Raw genomic sequence first — 23,023 nt, 5'->3', positions numbered from 1 at the left:
AGTATGGTGTCAAAGCTTTGTAATCTTCCAAACTCTAAGAGAATGAATTAGGATGAAAGCAAAAGTGCAGAACACTTCAGAGCCATGGGTGGTTTGAGTGTAGTGTGAACTGTATACAGGATAGGACCTAGAGAGTCTGTTCTGTTTACTCCCAACTCAGCGTCAATTTTATCAGCGTAAATCTGTGTTTTTACATAGCTGTAAGAATAGGAAGAGAGGACACGCATGTGTGTGAGTGAATGACTATAGAAAACAGACTAAAAATAATATATTCTTCTTAAAATGTTGATTATTATTTTCATTTTTGTCATTATCTCTTTGCTACTTGTTTGTAGGTGTGACTTTCTTTGGGTCACTTTGTGGCAATGTGATAATTACCAACTACTTGACTTCAAAACAGGAAAAGTGCCCCATGTAATATACCATAAAGAAGTTTTTTGAAGGACCAGCATTTAAACTGATCTCAAGATTATTCATTCATTTAAAACAGAGAGGACCAAATTTCTTTTCTTAATTACAGCCTTTTAAATCAGGAGTATGAACTCCATTGAAGTAAATGGGGAATGTTTCTAGCTTAGAATCTCCAAGAGAATGAAATTAGAGCATATTTGGTTCATGTTCTTGCTATCTAGTATGGGACAAATGTTAATAAAAAGGAGAATCAAAGGAATTAATATTCCATGTGGCTGCCCTTTGTGGAAAAGGTTACTCTTCTGCAGTGGAGTTGTTACTGAAAGTGAAAGCTTTCTCATTAACTAGTACGTAGGCAGCTGAGTATTTGGTAAGTAGTTGTTTAGGAAGAAATAAAAGCAATTAAAACAGTAGCAAATGTGTGTTCGATAACAGGATATTCGTGTTCGATAAGAGGATATTCTTGGTGCTAGGTAGTATAAAAAAATTTTTACTTACTTTGCATTAACATAAGCTATTTGAATCTTATTGATTTGAAAATGGGGTAAGAAATCCTATTAAATTTCTCTGGAAATTGCTTTCTTTGAAACAACAAAGTATCTATTATAGTATTTTTAAAATTATATTTCTGCTACTAGGTTTTCCACTGACTCCAAAGGATTTCAAAGCAGACCTCCCTCATCTAACGTTTGCTTTATTTTCCCAACAAAAGGTAGAGATAGGAAACAAAAAGTACATTCTATTTTTTTTTTAAGAGAATTCTTTTTATTAAAATGGAACATTATTCATAATATAATTGCAGCTCCTCAAATGCTTTGGGAATTTTATTTGCTAACTCCTGTTTTAGCTTTCACTGAGTTTGCACACTCTTTAAGGACCCTCTACATGTAAAACCTACTTGCTTAAATGTTGAGGTCAAAGCAGTTTCAGGTGCTAAGTTGCCTTTGGTACATTCTTCCAATTACTAGTTTATGCAATCACTTTATTCATTGTAAAAAAAAAACCCAACAAATCTGCCCCCCCAGTTTCGATATGAAATCCCATCATAAATATGAAGTTGGCAGTTCTGCAGGGAGAACAACAAACGTTAGCTCTTTGCACCTGGCTATCAAATACTCAAGCTAAATAAACAGTGTTTCTTACTGCTTGCAGTGCACCAGCTTAATATGGTTTGGAATTTTAGGCATCCTCTGGAAAACAAATGAGAAATAAAGGTGAAATAAGTTGTACTCATTCCAGAGAGGAATCAGGGTGATGCTTTTTGTTCTAGATAGTGACACGTTATTTTTCAGTACTCTGCTTTAGACCAGTGCAATCAACCAATGTTCAAATTATGAAACTGATTGTGGTTTTATTTTTAGGCAATTTATTTAGATTTCTGCTAAGTTATAGAAAGAAATGCATGGAGTCACTTGGTTCGTAAAATGTTTCTCCTTAAGGCTCACACTGGCCAAATTCATGGTGAAAGGAAGAGATCTGATCTGTTGCGTTTATCTCACAGAGAGCAGACCTAGCCATCTCAGCCATCACTATAACACCGGAACGAGAGAGTGTTGTGGACTTCAGCAAGCGGTACATGGACTATTCCGTGGGGATCTTAATCAAAAAGCCTGAAGAGAAAATCAACATCTTCTCTCTCTTTGCTCCTTTTGACTTTGCGGTGTGGGCTTGCATTGCTGCAGCCATCCCTATAGTTGGTGTCTTGATATTTGTCTTGAACCGGATCCAGGCAGTCAGGGCTCAGAATGCTTCCCAGCCGAGCCCTTCTGCTTCCTCTACCCTCCACAGTGCCATCTGGGTCGTTTACGGCGCCTTTGTTCAGCAAGGTACTCACTCTTATAAACACCTCTGATGGAAGTTCAGAAAAGTTCAGCCTTGGGTAAAGCAGCTCAAGACATGTTAGTCTTGGCCAGAATGGTCTAAAGATCAAAGAGAAGGCGTGTGCAGGGATGTAACATGTTTTATTAGCCCAGCTAATGAAAAATGGGAAGAGGTAGGTAAGTTTTGAGGTGGGAGAGGCAGTGTGTTCTCCTTTTCTGTCTCTCAGTAAGTCCAGAAAAAACACTCCTAGCAGGCTTTTCCACTTTGGGAAAATTATCATGTGATAAACTACAGAGCTGCTTGGTGCAGAATTACTTTTCAAACTCTGAGGCTAGCATCTTCCCTAACTGCTTAGATTCCATTTTAGAAGTTTATATGGTTTTGAACTAATGTGAGGCTTTTTCTTTTTTTAATATGTTCTTTGAACTGAATAGGGAAATGATCCATAGTCGTGAAGCTAACTTTACACTCAGCAATCTCTAGGCATAGGACTAATCCTATTGAATTCAGTAGGATTACTGTCATTAACAAAGTTACTTTTGTAAATAATTGTTTGCAAAATCTGCTCACACAGTTTTTGTTCCATATCTGTAATTTAGTACTATTCTTGGAAGGCAGGTTTTGTTGAATGCTAACATATGGGTAGGTTATTAAATTTTTCTACATTTTTTCATTGCGATTGGAAGCTTATAAAGCTTCAGCTGAAAAATCCTTACTAGTCCTTGAAACTTGGTCCCTCATCTTATTAAGGTGGCATCCCTGAAGGGTTTAAGTGCAGTAAGATATAATCAGCGCAAACAAATGCTGAAGTGACTAGTACTAGCTGTATGGTAAGACCTGGTCTCCAACAATGTTCAAGCATAACTGTGCTTGAAACCTGCTAGAAAGAAATCTTCACTTTTTAAAAAATATTGTATAGAGTAACAAGTAATGACATTAATGCTTCAGTCTTTGCAGATTTAAATACAGCACAGATAACACACAAGCCATTGGACAGTTTTGTGGGGTTTTTCCAAATCTAAAATGGTCATTGGAAACAGAATATTACTATATTCTGAACATTGTAATGATTTAATTCCTGCATATTAATTGTGCTTCACCATTAAACTTACTTTATTTAGAATATTTTTCATGTCCTGTAGATTCAATCCTAAAGAATTCCCAAGGGAAATACTTTGAAAGATGATTTTCCAGAACAGTATCCAGGGCAAGAGACTGACTGGAGAAAATGTTTGTAAATTACCAGTCTTCATGGAAGCAGTGGTTTTCTCACAGTGAAAGGGCAGTCTGGAGGAGAACCAGAAATACAGAGACGTAGCTCCAAAACGTGAAACATAATAGGGCAGACAGAGAGTGATCGTAAATGGAAGCTGCTGAGACACCCTCATTTTCTCTGTTTATTTGTAGGGGGAGAATCTACTGTCAATTCTGTAGCTATGCGCATTGTAATGGGAAGCTGGTGGCTCTTCACCCTTATCGTGTGCTCTTCCTACACAGCAAACTTAGCAGCATTTCTCACAGTATCAAGGATGGATAATCCCATAAGGTAAGAGCCTCTTCTTAACATGAAGCTGGAAACCTGGATTTCACAGAAAGGTATTATCCATTTCAGCACTCATTCTTGCAAAAAGGAGATAACTCTCTAATAAAATACTCTGCTTATTTTCAGTGGCTGTTTTTTTCTTCTTCCCCCATCTTCACCTTCACTTCAACAGCCCCCAAGCAGTTTTGACAGGTGCATGAAGGGGAACAATGGCACTTTAACTGTGTATTTTTTTGCAGAAGAGAGGTCTTTCAGGTTTATACATATTTTGTTTAACAAGAGCTCTCACTGCTTCAGCTGTCTCTATTTCTTTGTTGAACATCAGAGGGAACTGCCACCTCTAGGGAACTATATAAGATTTCACTTCCTCAGTGTGTAATTTTATGTTCTCAATATTTTGATATATGCTGTAGTTTATACTATTATTTGCACGTAAGGTAATACAGACGGTCTTTTAAAATATAAATGGCCAGATTCAGTGGCATTATTTGCAGAAAAATCTTCTCAAGGAGGAAAAGATAACCAAACCTGACTCCAGGATAACAGATGTAATACAGCAGTTGTTTTATTAAATTTATATATAATTCTCTACAATTGTGTTGGCAATATTGTGATGATAAATTACAGCTTCTGTAACAAACACAATTTATCTTGCACCTTTGACTTCTTTCCCCTGCTGTTAGCTTGCTAATCCATACCCAATGAGAATATTTTCAACAAACCAGGCCTCTGAGCAGCTACAGAGAGCTGCTGGTTGATTGGTGGCAATTTGTCTACGTGTAATTTGTTTTCCTTCAGCAAATTTAAAGGATAAAGCATGGGGTTTTTTTTTCCTCTTAAAACATGGAAAAAATTTCCACCTTCACACTGACATGGAGTACTGGGAAGGCCGTTGATCTGCAGTCAGTGCTGACAGGATTAGTGCGTATCTCATATTTGATCTGATGGAAACGGAATGGTGAGGTGGCCAGAGAATGGGTAGTGCTACACAGGCTCTCCTGCAAGATGCTAAGCCAAGGATTTTAGGTGCTAGAGAGTGACACAGTTACTCTGTCAGTCTTTTTGGGGTTGCAAAACTGAAACTGTAATGTCTGTGGTTGGCTCCTGAAACAGAGGAAATGGCGCGTAGGTGAGGCTGGCATTCAAGAAACTGCTTTTGCCTTCTCTTTGGTATCTGCACAGAAGGATATAAATAAGTGTATTTCTCATAAACATGAGTTTAACAGCATTTCCAGTGTTAAATTTGCCATTGTGTACTTGGAGGTAATATAATGCTTTGCAGGATATAGAACTACAATAATAATAATAAAACCAGCCCAAAGCCGTAACAAGCTTTGTTATAAATTAGTTTTCTGTTAGTATTACCAAAATAAGTGGGGTTTAACAGTAATAGAACTAAGAACTGCAAGTAATTTTTGGAAATTACATGGGAAACTAAATGGAATAAACCTACCACAGAGTATCTGTGAGATCTGGCTGTAATGGGAATAAGGTTAAGGTCAATGAATAATTTGCTCTTGAAATCCAAGGCACAAGTAGCAATCCAGAAAGCTTGAATAAATGATCTTCTAAAAAAATTCTGAAAGTTCTAGTTCCTTCATGTCTGAAGAAGTTGTCCGTTTGGTCTACTGAGCACCTCCCAAAGCTCAGCACAGTTCAGAGGAGGACAAAAATTGGGGTGAAATTCAGTGAGGAGGGGGGAGAGAGAGAGAAGCTTAGTAGTGCCTTAGGAGAGAGGATATGGACTAAAGAAATAAATTCTCCAGAAGCTCTGTTGAGCCTTAATTTCTAAGCTATGATGAAGATATTTTCATGTCCCCACTCTTTAGGAAGAATATCTTATTAAACATTGTGTCAGGTTTAGAACAAATATTTTTCCTGAGAAAGTAAATTACTGCTTTACAAGATGTATTGTGGCCTGATGTCTTGGCTTCCAGTACTGCTTAGCTTCTGCATTGTATGATGGTGTCTATTTTTGCCTTTCTAAATCTGCCACTCAGCTTGCCCACATTATATCTTTCAGGGACCCAGAAAAGAATACTTCTGTGAAATCCATTTTTCCCACCCAAAGAGGCACAATAAGCTATAGATAAAAATTTGCCCACCAGCTGAGAACTACCAAATACATCTGTGTATACTTCCATTGTTAAGAAACTAACCCCCCACCCTCTCAGTACATGTGTGCTGTTATCTCTCCCTCCATAGAGAAGGTCTCTGGTGTACAGTACTGCTGCTGCTAAATTGCCAGAAAGAGAGAAAACAGTATTATGTTGCTGCAGTAGCTGCAACATAGTTAAGATTTTGATTACAAGGCTGATTTTCTTCCCAAGCCCTCTCCAAAATGCCTAGTAAAAGTTGTTTCAGCACCAAATTTGGCATGTGTGGTCTGTGACTAGCAGGATAGGAATATGTTTGATTGAATAACTAGGTGTCAATCAACCCAGTCATCATTACCTCCACAATTTCACTGCAAAACAAGTGTGTCATAGAAATCATAAATGATATGTATTAGAAAAGGGCTTTGTGAGACATTCACTGAAGCAAAGTTGAACAGTTGGAAGGCAGATTTTTAGAATTAGCATGTCAGATGAAAGCCTGCTCATGAGGGAATCATTTTTTTTTTAATCTGGAATTGGAAAATCTCACAAGGCATTTCCACCCTGCCATGAATCTCAGGGACTGCCTATGGCTCACGGAAAGGTGAAATACCCAAAGCAGGAGGCACGGCAGGAAGCACTTTTGGTATGCTGCTTGTATTTCTGTATTTGCTAACAGAGGCTTCCTAAATTCCAAACGGGTTAGTAAGTGCTGTGCTGTCAAGGTGTCCAGATCCTGTGTTAGAAATGTGCCTATCTTGGAAAGAACAAAAATCCTTCTCCTTGGATTTTCCCAAACCCCCAAGGGCTTCTTCACAACTGTGATAGTGTCGGGAGAAGTACTGGCTTTCTGGTCTGGCACGGCTGCATGTGCTGCCTTGCTCTTCACGTGTCTTGTGTGCCCATCACTCGTCCCAGTGTGACAGAGCAGTGGGGAAGGTCAGAACGTGGAGTTTGAGACCCACATCAAAAGCTCTGGCTCTTCAGGAGATCAAGTAAAGCAGAAAATAGTGTGAACCTTCCTTGGCTGTCCTCCAGCCATTTTCCGGTTGCTAGTAGTTGGTATTTCTGCGACCCTTTGCTCTTTTAATACTGCTTCTTTGAGCCATCTGCCTAAATTACCTTGTGATCTTCCCATCTTCTCTCTGCCTCAACCTTACAACACGGGAATAAAGGCAATATAGTGGTTACCTCTGGATTTCTGCATTCATGGAGATTCACAGGCAGGGCAGTGAACTCTGAAGCAGATTTCTGAACTGCACAGGAGCAGAGGAAGAGATGTTACCCAGTTCCAAAAAAGAAGGCATTTTGTGAGAATGTGCTAGTGGCAGCCGCTTGGGAGCTCAGGCTAGGGAGCCGCGATTCATGTTCTAACTTTGTAAATGAGTAATTCTTAATTCTTGTGGGTTGTTTTTTTTCCTTTTATCTTTTTTTTTTTAATTGGTTTTTGTTTGTGTGTCTGGTTTTTGTTTGTTTTTGTTTGGTTGGTTGGTTTTGGTTTGGTTTGGTTTTTTTTCCAGTAGAAACCCAAGTAATGTTTAGAGGCTGTGCTAAACCTTGACAAACTTGTTTAAACCCAAATGATTTGCATTCATTATTCTAATATTTGCCTTCAGAACTGTATACAGCTGAGAAGTCTTCTAATGGGTCAGTCTGCCAAGTAAGGACTGAATTATTGCATTCAAGTTTGTTCTTTCTTTTGTTTTATTACATTTTCATACAGCCCTTGGATCTGCTGTCTGACCTTCCACTTGTAATTATGAGTTTAATTAGCAATGACTTAACTTCCAGCTTCATTTCTTGTTAACAAGCAGACTACATGCAGTTCAGTAGCTGCACAGATATTTGGAGACTCAGGTTTTGGAGAGCTTGTCTGACAAGATATTAAGAATCTTGGGGAAAAAAAGAATGTTAAAACAGTAGGCTATTTGCAAATTCAAGAGTTTGAAGATTTCATCAAATTGATCTTTAACATTTGCACAAACTGTGGATGTTTTGAAAGGCATCTCTATATACGTGCTCATAGACTGGATACAAATGCATGTCCTATTAGCCTTTAAGTCCACGTGTTGTTTCTTAAGGTGTTCCTTATTTGCATTTTAATCGCCAAGTTTCATGTGTTTTAGTGACAGCTGAAGATGTACTGAAGCTTAGATGGGGTGATAGTCTGTCACTTGGACAACTTGAGTGCAAATTCTTTTTCTTTCACAAGCTTTGTTTGATCTTGGCAAGCTTAGCCTCCTTTCTGTCTCAGTTCTCTTTCTGTATAACAATTGTTTTCGTATCTTATGTGGCATGTTGTCAGTTTAACTGCTTTAAAGATGATAGCCAGAAATGACCATATTATAATAGCTCTGTAGGTATCAAAACAGATAAATCTTCCAGGTTGCATACAAACCAGAAACAATCTCAAAATATTTTAGAATAAAATGAGGAAAGTGTTCTGAAGATGCCAGCTGGAGGGAAATAAACAAAGGTTTCATCTGCTGTAGCTAAGTGAATTTGATAGGGTTGTTAGCAAGAAACTCACAGGAATCCCTCTGTATTTGCAGTGGTTTTGCCTTGAAATTTCTCATGTTTGAAAACAGCCTTTCTCTTGTTAATATCGTATGTGCCTTTCTAAATATGTCATTGGATTTTCTTTTGTTATGTTTAATTTGTGCTGTTTGGCAGTGTCTGTGCAGCACCTCAGGCACGTTGGCAGGAGGCATGTATGAATGAGCATGATAAAAAATAATTATCAGGATTATTACGTAAGGCCTGTGAGCAAAAGCTTCAGTCATTAAATAACTAGATTAAGTTCATCCATAAAAAATGAAGGCTAAAAAAGAGTGTAAGAAAGATCATAGAATCATAGAATAGTTAGGGTTGGAAAGGACCTTAAGATCATCTAGTTCCAACCCCCCTGCCATGGGCAGGGACACCTCACACTAAACCATGTCACCCAAGGCCTCATCCAACCTGGCCTTGAACACCGCCAAGGATGGAGCATTCACAACCTCCCTGGGCAACCCATTCCAGTGCCTCACCACCCTCTCAGTAAAGAATTTCTTCCTTATATCCAATCTAAACTTCCCATTTAAGTTTGAACCCGTTACCCCTTGTCCTGTCACTACAGTCCCTGATGAAGAGTCCCTCCCCAGCATCCTTGTACGCAAGTGAATGAGCAAGGACGAAAACTCAAGACTTTTTCTTTCCAGAGTGTCCCCTGTTTAGACCACATCGAAGAAATTTCATAGGAAATACTCTGGAGCCTGTGGAGCAGGGCAGCATTGCTTAAGGGCAGAGCTTGGCTCAGGCACAGCACAAGACACTGTTGTTGCCAGTGCTAGAACCCCCATTGTCTATCTTTTCATTTCACTTTCATTGATGGTGTTGCCCAGTGTGTGCTTCTGGGAAATCCAGGGCTTCAAAAAGTCTAGAGCCTTTTAAAATGCTTTCTGAATGTTGGCATATGCCTTTCAACCATGGCTTGAAATGAAACCTAATTACTCCTCTCTAACTGAGCAAGCAGGCAAGCAAATATTTCCTGAGGACACTTTTCTGGGGAAAAATGAGATACACAGCTGAATATCAAGACTGCATTCCGTCTCTTCAGTTGCCATTATTAAAAATGTGGCATATATTAGAGATCAATGGCAAACCAAGAGGTTTGTGATTCCACATCCTCTTCAACTCTACTTTTATGACATCTATATTGTAGCATCTCTTAATTTGTTCTTGTTACTGAGAAGTTCTGTGACTTAAGTGTATTGAGGCATTAACATTCAGCTGCACAAGCGGATTAGAGAAGAAAATTATTTGGATATGATGTTAGCAAAATCTACCATCTGTGCATGTAATAAAATGATTTTTAAATTATTTTTTTCTTTCGCTTTGGAAGGGTAAAAATGTAGCAAGAGCCACAACCCTCATGACAGCTCATCAAAATGTACAAGGATTGGTTCAAAGCTGAGATTTGATACACAGTCTCTTCCCAACTCAGATTGAGTCACCTTTTAAGTCAGTTTTTCTCAAATTAATATATGTTGTTCACTGGCTGTCCACAGAGTAGCGTGGCTGTATGATTTCTGCCTACATTAAATATCATTGGCTCCTGAATTCAGCCTTCTTTGTTGTAGTATGTGGTTTCTTTTTATTACAAGGATAGTACCTATGGCTTATTTTGTTGGGTTTTATCTTCTGTGTGACTCCTAAGGGGTAAACAACACAAAATGCAGTAATAGATGACTTTTGCCCAATAGGGCATTTGTATTTCTGTTGGTTTTCTCTAAAGAAGCTGATTTAATGTCTTATATGAACTGATAATACAATATAACAGGATATTAAAAAGGCAAAATAATTATTACTATAGCAATTCAAATAGAGATGGCCTTACAGCTTCAGACATTTTCACTCCTGCAAAAACTTTAATATTTTTTTCCACTGTATCAAGTAGCTATTTATTTGACCTACAGTGCAAAATTACCTAACTGCTTTTTGCATGTTAACATACTATTCCATGTGTTTACCTGATGGCTATCTTTGATATTCTTTTGGACAGACAGATACTGTTACATGCCTTTATGGTAAATATCTTTATATTTAAGTACTTAAACATATAAATACTTAAGTATTTAAACAAAGACCCTCAAAGTGAGAAGCCAAGTAGAACCTGAGAAAATATAAATATCTTCATGACACTTGGTAGTGAAAGAGCTGCCTGGGGGAAAAAAAAATACAACCAAAAAAACCCCCAAAACCAACCAAGCAAAGAGCGCCCTCCCCACCAAGAAAAAAACAAAACAAAACAAAACCAAAAAAAAAAAAAACCAAACAAAAACCAAAACCAACAAAAAAAACCCCAACCAAAACCAATCAACCAACAAGGAAAAAAAATAAAAAAACCTATAAAATTTCTTTTATTTTATACCATTTATCTGAGCTGGTCAGAGTCATTGGTGTAATAGGGGACCCTGTTATAAAAGTCATGCAGGTTTTGCTATTATGAGGTAATATAGTGCATATTTCTGCATAGGTTTCCAAATTGTCTGGAGTTGGAAGGTCTCTCTGAAAGCACCCCTGCAGCCATACCAAGCAAGTAAATTGCATTCACAGTACTACCAATAATTAGCACTTTATTGCAGTAAGCTACTTATTTTGAAACAATGAGATTAAGCTGAAAGTAGGTGTACCTACTTGTAAGAAGGGAAAGTTGTACTTATTTATTTACTTGCTGTCAGCTCAGACAGGACATAAGTGAGCTTCCAACTCTGCTAATCTGTTGCATATTTGTGGAAATGCTTCATTTACTCTTGTAAAATAAACCATCTTCTCATCTTGCACAGTTCCTCACCAACATCTCCACCTAAGTAGTGCTTCTGTCATTCACCATGGTCTTTCAGCACCAGAATTTCTCACCCACCTGGCAGCAAAAGTAATTTTCCCACCTTCTGTTCATTGCCATATATTCAATGTCAGCAGGCTGACTGTGACTGTAAGGAACATGCACTGAACTGTTTATTTCTTTAGATTATTTTGGATAGAGGGAAGAGTTATAGTGCACAGTAATCTGTTTCATGTTTTACTGATGAAATCAGCCATAAATTAAGAAATCAGACTTTGTATGGGATAGCTGGGGTACAGGCATGTGTGTTTTCACCAGCTCTGTTGTGGGCAGAGGACTTCAGGAACTTCAGTTGAGGGATGACACAAACTGCTTTGTGCAGTAACATCTTAGAGCATATAAGCTATATTCATTGGCATTGAGGAGGATTTATTTTTGATTCTTTGATTTTTTTCTCCCATGTATTTCTAGAATGTAATTAGTCAAATGGATGCACTATTGTTTTATAACCAGAACAAAATGCTTTTGGTTTTCTAGGTCCTGAAAGAGCTTTTGCTGACATTATAACAGCTTTTTACAATTTCTTCTTATAGTTCCTCATGTTCAGATAGTTTGCATCTGTGTCTTTGATACGGTTTCTTTCAGGAATTGCCAGCCCTTCTGTAGTCCTGTATTCTCTAAGTCAACTTCCCAAGAGGCTTTCTCCTGTGCTTCCTGAAGTCTGTTGAGGTCTGGTCTTTTGAAATCCATTATTTCTGAGCTGTTACTCTTTTTTTCTTTTTTATCCCTCAGGATAGTGAGCTCCATCATCTTGCAAACACTTTTAATCTGGTCGCTTTTGTCTTTGACATTTTCATTCAAATCTAAAATAGCCACTTTATAGAAGTCTCCATGATAGAAGATCATTCTTTTTCACACTTTAACTCTTAACACCTTAAATGATATATAGGATGGTATTTCATCTTCCGAAATAAAAGTTGTTCCAATACGTTCTCAAATGTTTATAGACCATCTATGCCATGAGGTGGAAAATTCTAAACTTGCCAGTTAAAGAAAAGGCTTTAAAAATTGATTATTTTCATAAAGAGATTTAGAAACTATTCCTGATGATGTAAAAAAACCCAAACAAACAAACAAACAAACAAAAAAAAAACCAAAAAGAAAACAACCAACCAACCAAGAACAGCAAAACACACTTTCAATAGATGCAGTTTATTGGTGTTTAGAGGGGAAAAAGAGCTGGGCATTCTTAGTTTCCCTGGAGACTGTGATGCTATTGTTTATTACTGTAAGTGCTTTCCTATTATTTCTTAGTTCTTGTGTTGCACAAGGTTTTCTAGAGGGGAAGAAAAATTTTCTGGAAATATTACTGTATTGCTAAGGGATGATTACATGTGTGTTCTTTCCACTTCCTGGGCTGATCTGCCTTACTGAGCAATGTTCTCTTCTGCACACATGCCCCCATATAACATAATACAGTTTCCAGACTCATCTGGAGATGAGGGAGAGAATGGTGTTGCCTTAGAAAAGTTATTTTTATATAGCTGCCAAATTTCCATTAGAAGAAATGTAATCACATGCACTAAAGTTGTTTGCCTTCTAAACTATTAAAATCAGCCTAGGAGAATAAGCTACTGATTTAATTGATTTATGAATAGTCATATCTATCTTAAAAAATAATAGAAAAACATCAGTCAGAATAATGACTGTATTTCTTTCATATGGTAGTAATACAATTTCCAAGCTCATATTTCAAGGTATGTGATTAGGCTACCCAATAAACTAATTAATCTCAATATAAGAAACAGCTAGTTTTTATGCAGTGCTGTCAATGTTTCTAGCATGAGGTTCATTTTTTCAGGTAAGACTTGTGTTCAGAGTGAGGAGAGAGAGGCAAAAGGGTAAGGTCTCTTTTTCTGTTTACCTCAGGATGAAATGGGGAAGTACACCCAATGCTTGCAGTTTTGGTCCTCTGAGAAACAGGCAAATGGACCTCCAGACTTTAAAATAAGCATATGTAATGTATGCACTTTAGACATCAGGGATAACCGATGAATGCTGTATGTGCTTTCAGTATTAATGAAGAGCCCTATGTTTTGGTTTCCCAGGAGTACCCAGCACGTGTTCTAGCAATCAAGATGCCTCTTCAGAGTTCTTCTGTTTTCTTCTCTTTTTAATGTCAACATTGATAGCTTCTGCTTTACTCCCTGTGGTAAGGGAAGGGTGTGAAGTTCTTTTCCAGCATCATTTTTACCTCTGACATACCTGAGCCACGTGAATTCATCCAGCCCTTCCACCCTGGCTATGAGACTGCTGACACTAGTGCAGGCAGCAGCCCAGAGCTTTCTGCACCAAGATGTCTGTTCTTGCAGGATACAACAGCTCCTGATAAATCAAAACTTAATAAGGAGTTGAGTAGGACCTTATCCCACACTTGGATTTCATGGACTTTAATGGAACTCCTCACAGTGTAATGATATCATAACAGTCATTGTATAAAGTACCACTTGCCCTGAGTAAGGGCTTTGTAAGCCAGAACCAAGATAAGCCAAGCTTATCCGTCCCCACTCTATTTAATTAAAAAGCTACTCTTTGTCATCTGAGAGCAAAACAGAACGGCAGTGATATCAGTACTTATAGCACTAGTTGAGAAAGAAAAAAGCAATTTCTTCCTTCTTGATCTTAATCATTAATCTTCATTAGGATTTGTAGCTTCCAAATGTGTATGGTAAAAGACATCAGCATAGCAAACAACTTAAAGTGCATCTGCATAAACAATAGAGGTACTTTGTTATTTTCATTACATGTAAAATTGTGTATCACTCACCAGATGTGTTTGATTCTGACAATATGATTTTCATGCCAACTTTATGGTATGTTTGATTTAGGTGAAGTGACTAAAACCTGCTGTTGGGACTGAGTTGCTGTTAAACACCAGCTGCAGTTTTTATTTTAATTTATAATTTAAGGAGTAGAATACCTTGCTTTAATTAATGTGTTAACCCTTCAAGCTACTGCAAGAAAGGTCAGATGGCAAAGTGTTTTAAATGTTGAATTGAATGCAGAATATGGACCCAGGCTAACCCAGATTTTTTAGCAAGACTGATTATTGCAGGATGAGCAGCAATTGCTCATAGCAATTACCCCTTTCCAGGCTTTTAACTGAATCTGCAAGCATCTTACAGATGTGCTGTTGTGCTAAATCTTTCCTTGATCCACTCTGAAAACCTATCCAGTCATGTAGTAGTTTAAGTGTGGATCTCTGCATACAAATTAAAGCTCCAGCTTTTGACAACCTGGGCCTGCATCTTAAAAAAAAAAAACCAACCCTTTAATGTGATTACTCTAAATGTCTCTTTGTCAGTCTACTACTTTCCATTCTTAAATTGCAAACATGGTGGCCAGACTGGTACAAGAAAGACATGGACCTGTTGGAGAGGGTCCAGAGGAGTGCTGCAAAAATGATCAGAGGGATGGAACATCTCTCCTGTGAGCAAAGTCTGAGAGAGTCTGGGTTGTTCAGCCTGGAGAGAAGACTCTGGGGAGACCTTATTGCAGCCTTTCAGTACTTAAAAGGGGCCTGTAAGAAAGATGGGGAAAGACTTTTTAGCAGGTCCTGTTGTGACAGGATGAGGAGTGATTGTCTTAAACTAAAAGAGGGGAGATTCAGGCTGGATATGACGAAAAAATTCTTTACAATGAGGGTGATAAAATCCTGGCACAGGTTGCCCAGAGAGCTGGTGGATGCACCATCCCTGGAGACATTCCAGGACAAGCTGGATGTGGTTCTGAGCAACCTGATCTAGTCCAGGATGTCCCTGCTCATTGCAAGAGAGTTGGACTAGATGACCTTTGAGGGTCCCTTCTGGCCCAAACTGTTCTGTGTTTCTTTGAATATCTCAAGGGTATGAATTTGTTAGAAATACGGAAAAATAGGGTGGTGAAGAGAGCTCTTGTAAATGCTCCTTGTAAATAGAAAGGAAGCTTTCTGATTTCTCTCCTTCAATTAAACATCAGATAAATTCATATGCAATCATAAATGCCCAGCTATTTGAGAAACTTCATCCAGAGATCACAAAGTATGGGTTGCCAGTGAATCCAGCTTTGAAATGCAAATCCCTGGAAATTACCTTCCATTCCTACCTCTACTAATGGAGTTATTTGTTATGCTATTGTTTGCTTTTGAAGATATTTTCAAGCAAAGTAATCATATCTTCTACTGTAAAGACCATTATGGTTTCTTTACCATATGATGACAATGGGACATCCAGAAAGAAAAAATTCCAAATAAGTGACCAAAAAAACCCCAAACCCTAGTTAATGGAAAATAAGCAATCTAAGTGACTTCTGCTTTTATTGCCTGGAGGATATTTGGAGAACAGGATGGTTGGAAGTATAGTTAGAAACACTGGACGGGCAATCAGGAGATGTTTAGCTTATTTCTAGCTGTTTAACAGATTTCTGTACGTGCAGTGCTGGACCAGAGCCTGTGCCAGCTCTAGGCAAAATGAACTTCTACAATCCAGCAACAAGTCAAGTCATACTCGTGCAGATCATTGCAGATGATTGGAGCTGCCAAGGTGATCCTGAGGGCATCATTTAGAAATAGCAATCCATAGAAATAGCCAGAGGTCTAATTTTGTTTACGGAAGAACCTGTTTTACTGATGATGATGAGAATCCACTTTGATTTTTGGATCCAAATTTGAGTCTCACAGCCAGAAAAAATCCAGTCTTTTTTTGAAAATGGGCATGTTTCCTAAATAAACCACTGGAAGACATTAAGATTTTCTCTGAGCAATAGGACACAGCCTAGTTGTATGGATTTTTGTCCTACATTCCCCACACTTTGATTTTAGCAAAAATGCTGCAGATTATTCTGAGATCACTAAAGCAAAACTGCAATTTCAAGTGATGGTAATAGAACATATTTCTACTGCATCTCAGGCTCTTAGAAAGTACACAAAGCCTAAAAATGTTTTGCCAATACAAAGTGAGTAGCTAGTAATTAATTACTGTTAAAATCGTAAACATGACAGTGTATCATTTATTAATAGCTTGACAGTCTTTGCATTTCAGCGGGTATACATACTGATTGTTCCCTTCCTTTAAAACTTAATTATGTAGTAGCTCTGCAGGAACAGAGTCCCAGTGAAAACAATCTGCAGTGAAATCACCGCAGTATCAGGAGTTTAGAAGACAGTTAAGTTTTCATGTCTTTTCCTTTGCATGTAGGAACTGAGGCTAGTGGAAGCTGTTTTAAATAAATGAAATCATTGTGGAAGCTGTAAAAGTTTTGTGCTTCTAGTATTTTGTGTATATATTACTTGGCTATTTTGTTTTGCCTTTTTCTTACTGTTTATACCTTTGTCTTCTATCCTGGAAACCCTTGAGCATATGCTTTTGTGTGCATGAACAGCCTCACTGATCTCAGCAGTTCTGGTCTACCTGTTAGGTATGCTAGGTACCCTAAGAAAGGAAATTTCTTTGAAGCAGCAGGAGAGAGAAAGTCCTGATCTTATGCTGGAAGGGTGACAGAACTGTTGCCATGACATGTGACACAGGAGACATGTGACACAGGAGACGTAGCAAATTCCCTGCTCCTGTGGCAGAAATAACGCTGGTTTTAGCTTCCTTGCCCCAGTAAATCCATAACTGAATGTTATATTTTGCTTTTGGTTGCACCTAATATAAGGCAGTGACACATACCAATTGATTGGTTTCTCCACTGCAGGGAAGTCCCTGCTTCTTTGAAATCACGAGTAACAGCTGTTCCCACTCCACTGATGATGACAAGCACATACATAGCCCTGACTGTCAGCACTGTTTGTCTCCTTTCGTGATTTGGAAATGTTTAGTCCTGCTGTGAGGTCTGCAACTCCATTGATTCAGTGTAGTTTTAATCTGCTGATGCTTATGGCTTCCCTTGTAGAAACTCCAATGAGGCTTTTTCTGTTAAGGCTTTTGTTTAGAGTAAAGTGGATGGTATTTTTCATGGACAGCTGATGAAACAAGTTTTATATAAACTATAGAATGATATATTTGCTGGTGAAGGACTTGATCCTGCAAAGTGTATACTAAGCATGCAAGGACTGCTGCCGATTTCTACTGGCCTACCTCTATCAGTAAAGATTTTGTTTAGTGAATTTGCTGCAGAAATCTGTTGCTCTGCACAACACTGCACAGAATTAGGAGCATTTAAAGTGACTTGATTTGCAGTGAAATAGAACAATGCAGAATTTGATCATGTGACTACAGAGAAGTTGGCAATTTAGTGATTGATTTAGGAGCTCAGCTTGATTATTCATAATTTCAAAGAAAGCCAGAGATGCACATATTAAAACCATGGACCTAATTCTTCTGAAGTCTAAGGTGTTAGATGTGGAGATAAACTTGCTTTCCTTTTAATAATCTCTGTATTAAGGCTATCGTTGTTCCAACAGTACTTTAAACTTGGCCTCACTAAGAGTAATCTTTAAATTGGCCCATCTTTTAGTTTATGTATCTTACATCCAGTTTAACACACACTAGTAACATTCCTATATGGACCTGGAACAAATGTTGGAAATTCATAGAATCTGCCATAATATTTACTACTTTTTAAATGAGTATTTACTTTATATGCTCACAGGTGCTAAAAATAGGTCAATTCTAATGCTATCTCATTATTCAGCTAATATATTGATCTTCCCAGTATAACTGAAGGCTTACTAAGTGTTGGTTGCATTAATGTTTAGGGGCACTGCTATTGCTTTTTCTGTTTTTAAGTGGACTTGTGCTTGCGTAGTTTGGATTCAGTAAGACAGTGAAACTTTTCATGTAAGTCACTGAATCAATGAGACTATCATCCCCTAGTGGCAATTTATATCCATAACAGCCGGATTTATGTTGTGGTTTTCTTTTTTTTTCCCCCTGGTCTTCAACCAGTTAAACTATTCAATTTGGGTAGACTAGTTCTAGAGAATGTCTTTCCATGGCAGTTTGGACTCAGTTTCAGATGTCTTAAGACATGCTCTATCCATTCATAAATTTTACTTAACATGGAGTTCCAAAGCCCAAAGATTGTTCATCTGTGAATAATGGAGTGAGGCTCAGATCCTTTGCCTTTCTGCTTTAAAGTGGATATTGAAAATAAACAGGACTCAGGTCAGGACTCAGGTTCTGAACAGAAGGATCTTCTGCTCACGTATAAATTATCCATACCACCATACTACCACCTACAACCTTGATTAAGCTTTGCAGACTGCTTTCTTGCTTGAGGACATGTACAAATGAGAAGCTGATCCTGCAAAGCTTGCTTGGTTTACAAGTCCATCTCTCAGTGGGTGAACTAATGTTGTCACCAACACTAAATGCTATTTTCTCATTCATTCTCATTGTCTTGGCAAATACACCCATGGAGGAAGTAGTTCTGAGCGATTTTATGTCTTCAAATGTGGAATGTTTTTCAGCAGATCACAGTAGGCAGAATTCTCTTTCAGCTCTTTCAACTCATTATTTTCCATGGGTGATAATTTTATCAAACAAAGCTCTTTTTGGAAAGGATTTTATATTCTAGGTCTCAGCTTGTAGGTATTTCTTGGGCTTATACTAGTGGCATAAGGTGTCAAATCAATTCAGATACTTTAATTTTTACTTAGAAGTTTAGTGGGTTTACTTTTTTCCCAATGTGTAAAGCACGTATTCCACTCTCATATATCCTGTTGAGGAAACACATAGTTAGGAACTGCCCTTATATTTAATTCTGTAGATGTCATTGGAGAAAAAAAAAAAAAAAAGTTTAAAAGAAAATAAAGTAGTTTCAAGGTATTTAAAAATTTGAAATTTAGGACTTTTACCAGACATTTTATGTATGGATTTCTAAGCCTTCATTTAGGCAGAGAAGCTTAAAAAGTCTCACCATCTCTGGGACATTTTATCTTGATGGCAGCTAAAATATTATGCTGCATTGAGCAAAAATGTCAGGGTGCTGGCTTCCTTAGGTAAAAGAAGAACATAGCTTTCTGTGCCAAACATGAAAAAAGCAGTAAATTTATTTTACTGTCTCTAGATGACTTAGGGATTAATATTAAGAAAATTAATTTTAGTTAAAAGGAATTATTTATATCTTATTGTTTGACAAAACATGTACTGCTGTGAAGGAAGAGGTTACTCTCAAGTGTACTCACAACATGGAAGAATGAGGGTGAAGTGCTGGTCACTACTTCTTTGTCTAATCTTAGGCTTTACTAATGCTAATGGTATATGTGCAGATGAACGAACAGTAGCCAAACATGAAAAATCTTGCATATTTTTAAAATAATAGTGTGGATTCAGAAACAGTGAAATATTATTTTTCCATAAGCACTAGCAGACCAGAAAAATCCCCAGTTTTATAGTGTCAGAACACAGGCAGTTGTGAAGGTTAAGGACAAACTACCTCTAAATCAAGGACCTGTCAGGGTTTTCCCATTATGTTTTTTCCAGGGCTGAAGCCAAGATTAAGTGCTACGTTTATTACTGTGATGTAAAAGACTATTACTGGATGATCGTGGTGCCAGCCAATTGGCCTGTTTACAGTAGCAGACTTTAAACACAAATCCAGATGTGCAGATTGCTACAAACTTTTTAAAAAATGAACAGTAAGGATGAAGAAAATCTCAATAAGCAAAGGTTTTTTTTTCCTTTTTTCCTTGATCCTTTAAGAACTTTTAATTAAAGAAAAATAAAAGCTACTATGAAAAAAATAAAATTCCCAATTTTTTTAATTTAGAAATGAGAGGAGCCTGTTTCCTTTTATTTTTTTAAATACTTTGATCACATCTGATGATCCTGATGACTTAAGATGGGTTAATTGATCAGCAGTTACCTCAAAGCACATAGTAACAGGTTTAGTCCGTCACTTAGATGAGATTTATTCATATTATCTATCTGGAAAGTCTTGGGTTTATAGCAGTTCCAGAGTAACATAAGCCTACAGTGGTAGCATATTTTTAGTCTATATGTCTACAGCTACATGAGTCTTTTACTGGAAGAAAACATCTCCAAAAAGTGCAACTTAATCAGTACAGTTATTCTAGCAACTCTTTCTAGTGGTCTAATTATAAATGCCAGCACAGCTATTGCCTGTTTATTCTGCAGCTCATGGTTTATGTCAATATGTTTCAAACAAATAAAACAAGCAGAGTCCAGTTTTCAGTTGACTCTATAGGATGTAATTGCAACTCCATTGGAAATTATGTGTCAATTGTTGCATTTATCTAGCAGGCAGAACTACCCGTTAAACATTTTGGCTGGCAATACAGTTTTAAAAGGCACTCTTTTTGTTTAGATTGACCACCGATACATTTACTTAAATGAATGGGTTTACATGTACTTGTCTATTACAGCAATCACACAGTGGATGTATTTATCTATAAATTGAAGTTCGCCTCCTGTAACTGTAAGTGAGGAACATCAGCTTTTTCTGCTTTACTAGCTTTATCTTTAATCACACTTACAGAGAGCCCTTAATGGGTTGTGAGATCAAATAATTGAGATGGTAAGGTTAATGGGGCATCTTGTTATGCTACACAATTTTGTTGCAAATTATTCTATATATTAATGCATGAAACCTTTGCTATAGCAAAGTGAGGCAAGAATTTGAGTGACCAAAGAAGGTGGATCCAGCTAATGGCTGGTTGCAAAAATAAAGCTTAAGAACCCTGAGAGCAGCTGCTTTTACAGAATGACAAGATTATAAAATACAACCAGTATCTGAAACGTAGCAGTGAATGATTTTGTCTCATAGTGGCTTATCAGAGTTAAAATAACAATGTTTAAAAACTGCACGTTCTTATCTTAATTCACCCTGTAAAAACCAGGAGATACTAATCTCCATTCATTATCTTTTATATATGTGACTGTACCCGCCATGTCCAGATCTTCTCGCCTCTCTATCTGCGGAGATACTGAGCAATGCCACCACTTTCAGCACAGAAATATACGGAGACATTTTTTTATACAGAGTAAGAACTGTGGTCTAGACCATTCCCTGTCAGAATAATTTCTGGAATAGGTTTTTTGCTAAGTGGTCCATTTGGTAAAGGCATAAGGTTATTTTCTCACTGAAACAGTCACCATCCGTCTGAACTTCTGCTGCAGGAACGGCTCGCAAGCTTGGTTACTTACTGTGCCCCTCACTGTATCCTTTGGCAACCATCTGTCTCTCTCACAGGATATTTCTAATGTTAGTGCAGTATGGAGAATTTCCCGTGTCTGTGGCTATTCTTACAGTACATCAAGTAAGGTACTGCAAAAAAGGCACATGTAATCCTTATGACATGCAATACTCCACCTTATCTCTTCCAAGGAAATTCTGCCAGCAAAGGGGTGGTAGTTGCCTTATCACACTGAGGCAAAGGTTGTGCTTCCCTCCCTGCTATCAGTACTGACTGTTTATTGCAAAGCATTTGATATAAAGCCTGTATTTACTCAGTGTGCCCTGTGATGCTTACCAAATTGAAGAAACTGTGCTTTTCTGTGCTCAAAAAGCAACATGTACTGTGCTTTTGTACACTACTGATTGTCAATAAACCGTAATTTAGCTAAGCCAAAAATACTGTCAATAAAGAACAATTTAACTAAAAGGCATATTTCTGACAAAAAAGTCTTCCACAGCAGCAGAAGCAGTAGGATTGATCCAGAAAATACTAACATTAAAAAGGCAGGTTTAATTACTTGTTTTTAATATTCAAACTCTCATGTTCAGACTTTCAAACAGTATAGCAGCATGAGCAGTAAGCATTTGTAAAGTTGTTATCAGCTGAAAGATCTGTTAAAAAACAGCTAAAATGTTTCTGCCTCTACCAAACATGCACTCCTACACATGCCAAAATCCGTACGCCAAACCTGGTGTGAAAAAGGTTGCCACAGAAACCCTCCTGTGTGTACTGAGTATCTTTCTGCATCATTTGTACATAGAATAGAGAGAAATGTGCCTTTAACAGGCAGATTGTCCATTCCCAGGATGTAAGCAATTCCATGGGATATGAGGAAACTTATTTTAAAAAAATAAAGACAGAGCTAAATGCAGCATGTAATCATTTTTGATCGAGACTAGAGGAAAAATGGTCCTGTTCAATGAAATGTACAGGAAACATTTAGGAGAACAGAATTGAACTTTCAGGATTGTTAAACAAAGAGAGAAATAAAACTGTCACAAATTCTTTCATTTTTTCATTAGAATTTTGAATTTCCAGCAACCTTCAGGGTGTTCACTCTGTACATTACCAAAGTGCTGTGTACACAGCTAAAGAAATAACAGAAGGTTTGAGGCTTGATGTAACTCCCAGAGTTAGCCCAAATCCACAAATGTGCAGTGTATATAGAGAAAAACTGTTCACACAGTCTTACTTAAAGCTGCTTAACAGCTTAAAATGATAAAAAGTCCTTAACACAATTTAAGAACTTAAACCACTTAAACAGTTAGAAGCAGCTTGTGAGTTTGAAGAGTTCTGGCTGGGGTAGTAAAGGCATCCCTGCTGAGCTGCTGCCCTGGGGACAGAGCTGGCCAGCACAGGGGCCCTTTTGGAGCTAGACTTGGGAGGCCTGGATGTGACATGATGGAGAAGAAGGAAGAGTTTTCTGCATATTTTTATATAGTGTTGTGTACATGCCCATATTGCTTTGCTTTAAATAGTGTTGGAGGGGTTTTTATGTGGGTGTGAGGTGTAATCAGTGGCATCCTTGCGGTGAAACAGGTAAGAGAGTGTACTGTCTATTGTATGGAAAACAGTTTCAGCTCATGGGCCAAGTGAAGGCTCCTCAGTAGCATTGTGAAGAAATCTTCTGCAAGAGCTGCAAGGCA

General features: G+C 37.7%; 1 protein-coding gene across 1 annotated transcript in view; it reads left to right on the top strand.

The window, feature by feature from the left end:
- Positions 1–23,023, top strand: part of GRID1 (glutamate ionotropic receptor delta type subunit 1) — a gene marked incomplete at its 5' end in the record, with an annotated part of 550,600 nt that overhangs the window by 496,806 nt on the left and 30,771 nt on the right. Inside the window, 2 exons of the mRNA XM_080620875.1 lie at positions 1,913–2,237; positions 3,640–3,778. Coding sequence (XP_080477001.1) covers positions 1,913–2,237; positions 3,640–3,778 — 464 coding nt within the window. The remainder of the gene's footprint in view (positions 1–1,912; positions 2,238–3,639; positions 3,779–23,023) is intronic.

The sequence above is a fragment of the Psittacula echo genome (genome assembly GCF_963264785.1).
Source record: "Psittacula echo genome assembly, chromosome: 6".
NCBI lineage: Eukaryota > Metazoa > Chordata > Aves > Psittaciformes > Psittacidae > Psittacula > Psittacula echo.
This window is presented reverse-complemented; position numbering and strand designations above follow the sequence as displayed.